This window comes from Monopterus albus, unplaced genomic scaffold (genome assembly GCF_001952655.1).
Source record: "Monopterus albus unplaced genomic scaffold, M_albus_1.0 scaffold38.1, whole genome shotgun sequence".
Lineage (NCBI taxonomy): Eukaryota > Metazoa > Chordata > Actinopteri > Synbranchiformes > Synbranchidae > Monopterus > Monopterus albus.
Genome location: NW_018127918.1, coordinates 2916904 through 2927098, shown reverse-complemented (window position 1 = coordinate 2927098; position 10195 = coordinate 2916904). Strand labels below are relative to the sequence as shown.

Sequence of the window (10195 nt, the reverse complement as noted above, 5' to 3'; positions counted from 1 at the left end):
GCGATTGCAAGCATTAGCACTATGCTATAAGTGACTTCCCTTCTTCGAGATTTTGGGGAAATCAACAATAAGGGTGGCGGTGCTAGTAGGTGGAATTTGTTACCTTTGGATAGAGCCAAGGGAGCTGTTTCCCCTTTCTTTCCAGTCTGTAGTGCTGAAGTTTAGAAGCTAGACTACAGTGAGTTTTCAAGGTTGTAGCTTCATACTTAAAATACAGATGTGAAAGTACTGTTGAAGTTCTCGTATAACTCCTGGCAAGAATGCAAATATATGCATTTCCCAAACTGTCAAACTTTCTTTTAAATTAGATGTGATCATACCACTACCTTAGAATACCAAGGAACTGAGGAAGAGTCAGCAGTAACAAACTAATTTAGCTTAGGATGTGATGATGTGCAACTCACTTGGCTCTCTCCTTTATCTGTTTTGAGATAGAACGGTTCTGTTCTGATACAGTGGACTATGTTCCCACATCTGAAAATCACCAAGAAAGGAAAAACACCTGTAATGTACTGTAGCACTAACTCTCACAGATGCTACTTAAGAGAAAGGAATAACTTCAAGTGTCTCCCATAATTCACACAGTGTATCAAAGAACCTGGAATAAGATGGCTAGACAAAATAGATCTATGGGATTCACAGTGCTGAAAAGTGGTTTTGTTGGGATTATTTAAGAGGCTCTCTTCCGTTTATTACTTCAAAGCAGAACAGTGGTTGTAGCTGAGGTTTGCTTGCCTGTTGATCTTATAGCCTCGTCACCTTGCATACTACTGCATGTGTCTAAATTACATGGAGTTTCAGAAAGACTACACCAGGGATTGTTTGTCTCAATGACAGCATCGTGTAGACTGTACAGAATTTGACTTCTTGACATTTTTATCTGAGATTGAGTCTTGGCCACTCAAGGAATGAGCTTGCGATTCTTCTGGCATTTTTCCACTGATGTTTATTAACTGGAGACTGGAATACCTACTGCATGGTGACACATCTAGAAGATACTACGGTCTTTATAATAGTATCTTTTAGTAGTATTTTATAACCTTGTTAATTTCATATATCCATTTTACTTTGCATTACAAACTGGTATGTCTCCTGATAGCTAGGTATGAGACAGCTGTGCTGTATGTTCTGTACTGTGTGCTTTCATGTGTGTTATTTTCAGCGTGAGCTTCCTATTTTTTTATTTACTTAATTTTTTCTCGAGGTGTGTTTGAGTTTGTTTCTGGGTTACACTGTGGTTATTTTATAGCTATGATCAGATTTTTTTTTCCATTTTGTATTTAATGTCAACTTGTGGCATGACTTTGAAATAAAACAGGAAAAGCTATTCTGGTTTTGTCATTGTTATATGAAAAAGAGTGTGAAGATAAAGTAGGAGAAAGGTGAACTGGTTTTATTTGTCTGGAATAACTTAACCTGTTCAAGGTAAAAGGCCAATTCATGGTTTCCATGGCATGTGGATCTTCTTGGCGAAGATCTTTCGTCATCTGCCCAAGCAGCCCAAATGCACATACATTAGAACGAAAACCAACACGTACCTGACAGTGTTGAATATTTAATTGTAGTATTTTTAATGCTTTGTCACAATTTCTGTTCACCTTCTTTGATGAACACCAAAACCAAATGAATACGGCAAGAAGTAAGTGTCTTTTTAATTTGTGTTAACTTCCGCCTTAAAATGACTTGCAGTAGCACATGGTAACAGAGTAACAACTTGGAATACATGACCTGGGTCACCTCCTTGTTCACTTCCCAGCTGGTCTCTCCCGGCCACCAACAGGCTCCACCTACCAGCTAATCAGGATCAGCAGCCATGTATGAGGCACAACAAGAGAGTCTGGAGAGCCCTGCCACTGACCCAGACATCAAACTGTGACTGGACCACAAATGTTGACCCTTGCATAAGAGACTGGGACACAAGAACCAAAAGAGGTGAAGTCTGTGGGGAAACCTTTTTTTATAAAGTAGTAGAGTGCAATACTTATCCCTAAGGTTATTAAATCTTGTATCATCTCAATCAACCGTACTGTCAACTCTGGTTCACATCACGCCTTCCCAGAAAACAGGTCCAAAAAGCAGACAAGAAAGGACCAGGGGACCTTACAAAGTGTGTTGAGAGGTAAGTGGGGCAGGTGACCGGATCGAGGCTTAGCCTGCAGTCAGGCCACAGTGCTGCTGTTCTGCTGTAGCTTTAGGCCAAAGCTTCTTACTGCTCACTTCCTATACTGCACCAGTACTTAAAAGAGCCACTATGTACCCTTCACATACAGTAAAGTTAGCTGTAGTGTGTGTGTGTTTGTTGTGCAGAATCTAAATGGTTAATTTACTTCCAATTTGTATTCCATTAGATGTTATCAGTTGTCAGATAAGAGCAGTTTTAAGTGTCTGTGTGACAGGAAGCAGATAGCAATGGTGTTAAGAATTAAAATAATTCTTACTTTTAAAAAATATTATAGGGAACTACATATGTGAGTAGCAATGATATGACAACAAAATAGCTGAAACCTAAGGTCAACTAGTAAAATAAACTTTTTACAGAGCTTTCAATCACATCGCTGGAATAAATTAGTAAACACTAAGTAATATCTTTGTGAGAGAGGTTCAGTTTTGAAGGTCAGGAATGAACTTGTAGTCAAGAGCCTTAACACATGCAACAAACAGCAAAGGATATGGTACTGAACTGCTACAATCAATTTTTGTGCATAAAATGTGTTGAAGTTGCACAGTCAGTGATTTTACATAAGCAATGCTGATCACATAATGAAACTAAAAGGTATTGGTTTGGGGCTCACTGCAGCTAAGCTCATAAAAATAGGATGTAGCTTTAAACAAAGCTGTGGTTGTCTAAAGGTATTTCTCCTTTTTTTTTATTGTTTTATTTATTTGTCTATTTTTTGCAGAGACTGAACCACAGAACTTATGGAAACCATGGAAGTATGACTCTTACAATTTCTCTGTCAGTGATGAATGTTTCAAGTCCCTCTGTGCCTGCACATCTGAATCCCTGCCATGTGAGTCAGAGCTCATGCTCTTGTGCTACACATACTTGTTAGAGCAGTCTTATAAACCACACACACAGATTAGCAGCTGAGGCATTAGCAAAATCACTGTCATTAGAAGAAGCTTTATTTTTTGTTATTGTGACACATACAATGAAATTTTGTTTGGAGCTGAGGGCCCTGGGCCTCTGTGTGCATACATACCGCCATCACAGGCAACTTGGGGGTTCAGTGTCTTGCCCAAAGACACTTCAACATGTGGATTGTAGGCACTGAGATTTGACCCCTCAACCTTCCGGTTGGGAGACAGCTGCTCTACCCACTGCACCACTGTCACCCTCAAATATTTTCATTACAATATTGTGAAAATATTGTGTGCTCTGATGCTGGAACGTTGAGGCTTTGAACTCTCCTTGATGTTTTATTCTGAATTACTCTGAGTGGTTTTAGTGTCAGTCTGTTGTTTTAATGCAGTAACAGTGAAAGGTGGTGTTAGAAGGAGCAGTAACTTACATCTGTTCAGGTCACTATCACAGCTTTTTAAGCATGACATTGTGAATTTGTTACTTCACACATAGCAGACGTTAAAGCTTGTGTATGTGCGAGTACTTTCAGAAGATTTGGATATGCTTGGGATCTGACAGCTGGTTCAAGGTTAGCAGAGGACCTGGATTTGTTGAACTCCCGATGCTAACAAATCTGTTATCAAACCTTTAATCTCTGCTTGTAATGTTTTATCAGCAAATATCAAAATTGAAAGCATGCAAGTGTTGTTAGCAGCTTTTCATTTATACCTGGCATTGACCTGTCTCTTTTAAAATGACCAAAGTCACTGGTGGTAGATTGTTATGACCCTAGATTTGAGTTTATACTTTGTAAGTCAGGAATATAAAAAGAGGAATCCTGTGCTTGAGACAGTTGCCAGAATGGCACCCTGTGGTTCTGAATAAGAGACTTCTGCCTTGGCATAAACTGAGCATATTGTAGCTAGCTGCAGATTGATGAATTTGGCTGAAAAACTAATGGATGCTGTATATCTGCACCACTGCTCTAAAAGGTTAACTGCCCATATTGAAGATGAATCTGTGGATGTTTTCTTACATATGAAATTTTTCTTTAGTACAAATTCCATTGATTTGGACAAGGGCACATGCAACTAAATGTTAATCTACTTAGTCGACCACTAATGGATCATTAATACACTTAACCCCTCCCTTGTGACATTGGGTATTACTCATACAGTCTTTTTTTAGCCACACACTATATTTATGTTGCCAACTTATTTGTATCTCCTAAAAGGAATTAGAAAGGAAAAGGTCACCTCAGTTTAATAAATCACTCACTTCAGTTTTAATAATTCATTTAAATCAATTTGTTTAGCTTTATTAAAGCTCCCAACTGAACTGCATTTGCTTTGTCAGTGGACCAGTGGTGGTTTTTAAATGGCAGTCATCCTATATATTTGCTTTTCTGCATGTACTATTGTTACTTTTACAGTTTAATCCATAAAGTACACTGTGTTTACGGGTGAAAAATATGACCAGGTCTACTTTGCTTAATGTTGGTAACTGGAAACAAAAAGGCCATGGTGCTGTGCACCGTCAGTGTGAATGAGGGCCATAAAGGAAAGACTGCTCAGTGGGGGAGAAAATGATCAAGCAGTCATAACTGCAACAACTATGCCTCATACTTGAGCAATGGGATTAGCCCCAGGAATCCGAGTAATCCATTAACAGCCCCCATGTCCCTCCTGTCCAGCTGAACCACCCTGCTTCTGGTCTGAACTGAAATCGACCTGTTAGCTAACTGCTTATCTCAGACACTGAGTCATGAAAATATAGACAGAAAACTCATCCACATATAATTAACAGATCATTAGCTTCTCTCTTTATATACACTATGTTGAATTATAAGTTTCTAGTAGTATAGTTGTAAATGTTTGACTGTTTACATGAACAGTTTTTGCTTGAAACTTAATTAATTACTAAAATAGTTGGCAATTACTCTACTGTTGATTTAAAATTCAGTAATCTGACAAATCATTTCAGGTTTTGTTTTGGGGTCATTAACTGTTCTGAAAACACTCCTTAATCTTTATCACAGCAGTTATGTACTCTTAACAGTTTGAACAAATGAAAGTACACTCAGTAATCAACAGTTTAGTATGAATCGTTGTTTAGTGTCTTTAGTCTTCAGTTTATGTATAATTAATTCTGAAAGAGTAGTTTGTTCTTTTATTTTAACGACATCTGCAACTTGTCTTCTTTGCAGGGGCCACATGTGGTGAATTCTGATGTCCTGGAATCAACACAAGGCTGAAAAATGGTCATTCTGCAGCAGGTAGGTCATGTTAGGTAGAGGTGATCAGCTGCTGTTAGGCCTGTCAAGCTTTACATTCTTGCACAGTATGGATACAGCTTACAATACTAACAGTCTTTATCTACACTGTCAGCTGTCAAATAAGGGCAAGAAGCCAAAAAAGTGGCAGATTTACCAGTTAAAGTTCACTATAATATTTGAACTGATGTACTTTGATTTCTAACAGTAAGGGGGACTGGTAGTGCTCACATTGTGGGCAGTCTATGTCCTTATGGGGAGGGGGCAAAATGTAAATATTACATAACAATTTTAATTTATTTAGATCCACAGGGAGTCAGCATTTTTCCATCACACAGTTTCTAACAACTCCCTCAAGGGCTTGGAGACTCTACAACAGAGCTGAAAAAGAGTGAATACTGGACTTAGACTAATCAGGTGTCACCCAATGATTTGCTCTCTGTCCACTGAATGTGTAAATAGGCATGCTGCCCTCAAATGGTGGAAATATCAGTTCATACAGGTTTATTTATTTTTAATACTCTGTTTTCTTTACTATTGGATATGTTGCATTTTCATTGCCTGGAGGTTTCAGGTTGTATATAAGTTAGTCTTATCTCTCTTAGTAGTCAAACTCCTAACAGATATCTTGCAAAGCTATGTACAATATCTTGAAATAGCTATTAGCTGAGGCTGATGCACCTACTGTAGCATCCATAAAGTACAGTGTGGTTTGAGTGCATCTTTACATGAATGTTGACCCCATATCTGCATATTCGCCCATCACTGTTAAACTGCTAGAATATCAGTTTTCAGGTGCTTTTCTGCTCTAGTAACTGATCACATTAAAATATTTATCATATATATATATATACAGTCTTATGCAAAAGTTTAGGCACCCCTTGATAAATAACAGATTTTGGTGATTTTTTTATTTGAACAGATGTTAACACAGTTTCTCTTGGAAATGGAAAAAATGCACAATATTTTCAGCAAACAGTGATGCATAGTTACTTCTTATGCCATAAATTGAACAAAAATAAAAAATAAAAACATTATTATGGCATGGTGCAAAAGTTTGGGCACCCTAAGAGTTCCAGAGTCTCAAAGTCTCTCACAAGGTATCAGACCTTAATCAGCTCGTTAGATCTGATGCACAGCAACAGCTGTCATTGGTAAATGCCAATTTCAAAGCTGTACAAATACTTTGACTCTTCAAACCTTGTGCACACACTTGTGGACACCCAGCAACCATGGGTTCCTCTAAGCAGCTGTGTAAGACCCTGAAAATGAAAGTTATTGACGCCCACAATGCAGGAGAAGGCTACAAGAAGATAGCAAAGCGTTGTCAGCTTGCAGTTTCCACAGTAAGAAATGTAATTAAGAGATGGCAGATCAGGGGAACTGTGGAGGTCAAGATGAGATCTGGAAGACCAAGAAAACTCTCGGACAGAACTGCTCGTATGCTGGTCAGAAAGACAAATCAAAACCCCCATTTGACTGCAAAAAACCTGCAGGAAGATTTAGCAGACTCAGGAGTGGTGGTGCACCGTTCCACTGTGCAGCGATGCTTGCACAGACAAGGCCTTCATGGAAGAGTCAGCAGAAGAAAACCTTATCTGCGTCCCCATCATAAAATCCAACATCTGAAGTATGCAACAGGACATCTACAGAAGCCCGATGCGTTTTGGAAACAAGTGCTGTGGACTGATGAAGTTAAAATAGAACTCTTTGGACACAATCAGCAAAGGCATGTTTGGAGAAAAAAAGGAGCAGCATTTCATGAAAAGAACACCTTGCCAACTATTAAGCATGGGGGTGGATCTATCATGCTCTGGGGTTGTGTTGCAGCCAGTGGCACAGGAAACATTGCACGGGTGGAGGGAAGAATGGATTCCACTAAATACCAGCAAATTCTGGAAGCAAACATCACACCATCTGTAAAAAAGCTGAAGCTGAAAAGAGGATGGCTTCTACAACAGGACAATGATCCTAAACATACCTCGAAATCCACTATGGAATACCTCAAGAGACGCAGGCTGAAGGTTTTGGAATGGCCATCACAGTCCCCTGATTTAAACATCATTGAAAATTTGTGGGTAGATCTTAAAAGAGCTGTGCATGCAAGACGACCAAAGAATATTACAGAACTAGAAGCCTTTTGCAAGGAAGAATGGGAGAAGATCCCAAGTACAAGAATTGAAAGACTTTTAGCTGGCTATGAAAAGCGTTTGCAAGCTGTGATATCTGCCAGAGGAGGTGTTACTAAGTACTGATTGTGTAGGGTGCCCAAACTTTTGCACCATGCCATAATAATGTTTTTATTTTTTATTTTTGTTCAATTTATGGCATAAGAAGTAACTATGCATCACTGTTTGCAGAAAATATTGTGCATTTTTTCCATTTCCAAGAGAAACTGTGTTAACATCTGTTCAAATAAAAAATCACCAAAATCTGTTATGTATCAAGGGGTGCCTAAACTTTTGCATAAGACTGTAAACACCAAACGGCAGACAGGCAGTGGACCTTATTCACTAACATGCGCATAGAAATGTTCTTACCTTGTGCACAAAATAAGTGCAGGAGACATTACCATCATATTCATGACACCAGCCAATTTTGTTCTTTCTATTGTGTGTATGTTAGTGTAAATCAGAATCATTCTAAAATGACAGGCGCATTCCAGTGGTTTTCAAGTAGCCTGCTGCCATGCCCCCATTTCTCTATATACTTATAAACTAGAACAGTTTTTTAAATTTAATTTATTTCAATTAAAACTGTGATTAATCAGAATGACAGGGCATTAATTTCATGTTTATTTAATATGCTACATTTGGTCAATGCATTAGTAAATTAATCATTATAGCCTTAAATTATATTAATCAATTATATTAGCTATTAAAACCTTTTTAATTAATATAGTTTCAGTTAAAATGTGTTTGCATTTTTTAGCCAGCCAGGCCTTCATCATTTGTTCATACACATGGGGTGAGGCAGTATTAAATTTGTTCACAGAGTATGAACAAATTAAGGTAAGAAAATATTGATACAGAATATTGAATAAAATTGTGCATAAATTGTTTGTATACACGGTTTCAGCACAGAATTGTGTGTACACACTGTTTGTGGACGAGGCTTGGTGCTAGCAGCTAACTGGTGAACATACTCAAGCAGTTCGTAGATTAAGAATCAGATATTTTGGAGTTGGTGGAGACCAAAAACAGAGCTAAAAGAAAGTACTGTATATATTGGACCTGATGACCAGACACGTGACTCCAAATGGCAATAATGCTCTGTAACTGCTGGGTGTGTAAATAAGCAACTGCTTGCTGACAGGTTCACAAATTCAACTTAAAAGGTGAAGATATGTCAATATTGAGTCCCCAGGCAGTGAAAAAGGCCATTATTGCAGATTTAAAGCTACAGTAATGAGGGCAGCAAAATGAGAAAGGTGATGCTCATATTTTTGAATGAGAATTAGTTTGTCATTGGACTCTGAAGTTCTCCTTACAGCTGGGCTTTTAGCATCCTTCACTGTTTTCATTCTATAGTCCACAACTTTGCTGTTTTGGTTCACTCTGAGCACTGTCATCAGTGATGTTATTGGACACGACACCCTATTTTTAATAAAGAATGGAAAATGGTTTGGAAATCACAGGCACAATTGTTTGTGTTGCAGCAGTCACAGGTAAATTGCCTTTTGTTGCAATAATCACAATGATCACATTGACATGTTGAGGCCCATATGTATTTAGTCTGTTTAGCCAGTTTTTTTTTTATTACATATCAAATAAGACAAAATAAGATGGTACAGTTTTGAATCATTTAAGGTTGTAGTGATATGGTACAGGGGTGTACTGAGTTTTGTTATATACTATATGTTCAGCTGCCTCCAGCTAATGTTCACTGTGCAGCTGTAACTATGAAGAGATTGAAAAGTGCACTTATGCTCTCTAGGCTGCAGGACTTACAGTACAGCACAGCAAATGAACTTAGCTGTAAACCTTTACTGCCATGCCTTCTCTGTGCTTACTTTTGTAGTAAATGTAATTTCAAGTCTTACTACCAATTTCATTATTTCACTCGTAATGAGAGTTGTTTAAATGAAGGACATTTCCATCAGCAGTCCCCAAGCTGAATAAGATGACCAGTAAAAGTTGAACAACTGCAGTGATCCATGCTATGAATTCAAGATGGTTAACACTAATTTAGGATACCTGTGTTTCGGCCTGTTCTTTTGCATTTGAATAAATAATCTCTTTGTGCTTCCTTGTCTTCTTTCCTTTTCTCATTATCTCACTATCAGAGGCACTCTCATTTCAGCCTGGGTACATTAATCATTCTTGAGGCCTCAGCTGGTTTCTGAGATTTAATCATTCAAAGAGGAATGGAATAAATATATTGGTGTTCTAATTTGATACTGTATGTGCAGATTAGATAACGGACACCCTGTGGTGAGAATCCAGACCAACCATTCTCAGCCATCCATCTATGTACCCGATGACTGGGGCCATGGCTGGAATGGAAGCAGCTGTTTTCATCCTTCTACCTATTATAATGGCTACATACAGTAGTTAAGAGGGACAATAGAATGAGATTTTGTGAGATCTCATTCTCTATCCAATAACCAGTGTAGTCTCTGTGCATGTGATTTATGCAAAACCTGAGGGAATGTTGTCCTCCTGCAAGGGGCTCATCTGCTTCATTCTAAACAAGAGATGAAGAAGTAAAATCTCATCTCTATTGGAGGCAGTTCCTGCTCTATTGGATCGAAGAGCTCCATGGACCGGAGTGAAGACCGTGGATCCTACATGAAATGATTAAAGGTTAATACATACTGATATATTCTTGCATACACGTAGGTGGTGTGAACTCAGGGG

The 10195-nt window shown here is 38.3% G+C and overlaps 2 protein-coding genes across 2 annotated transcripts in view; one reads left to right on the top strand and one right to left on the bottom strand.

Annotated features, from left to right (window-relative positions):
- The window catches only part of LOC109959351 (N-acetyltransferase 9-like), a 561041-nt gene that overhangs the window by 231167 nt on the left and 319679 nt on the right, over positions 1 to 10195 (bottom strand). The gene's annotated exons all lie outside the window — the stretch shown is intronic.
- Positions 1800 to 10195, top strand: part of LOC109959353 (unconventional myosin-VIIa-like) — a 37975-nt gene continuing 29579 nt past the window's right edge. The window contains exons 1-4 of the mRNA XM_020598631.1: positions 1800 to 1932; positions 2060 to 2119; positions 2901 to 3011; positions 5271 to 5339. Of these exons, the coding sequence (XP_020454287.1) occupies positions 5322 to 5339 (18 nt within the window). The 5' untranslated portion in view covers positions 1800 to 1932; positions 2060 to 2119; positions 2901 to 3011; positions 5271 to 5321. The remainder of the gene's footprint in view (positions 1933 to 2059; positions 2120 to 2900; positions 3012 to 5270; positions 5340 to 10195) is intronic.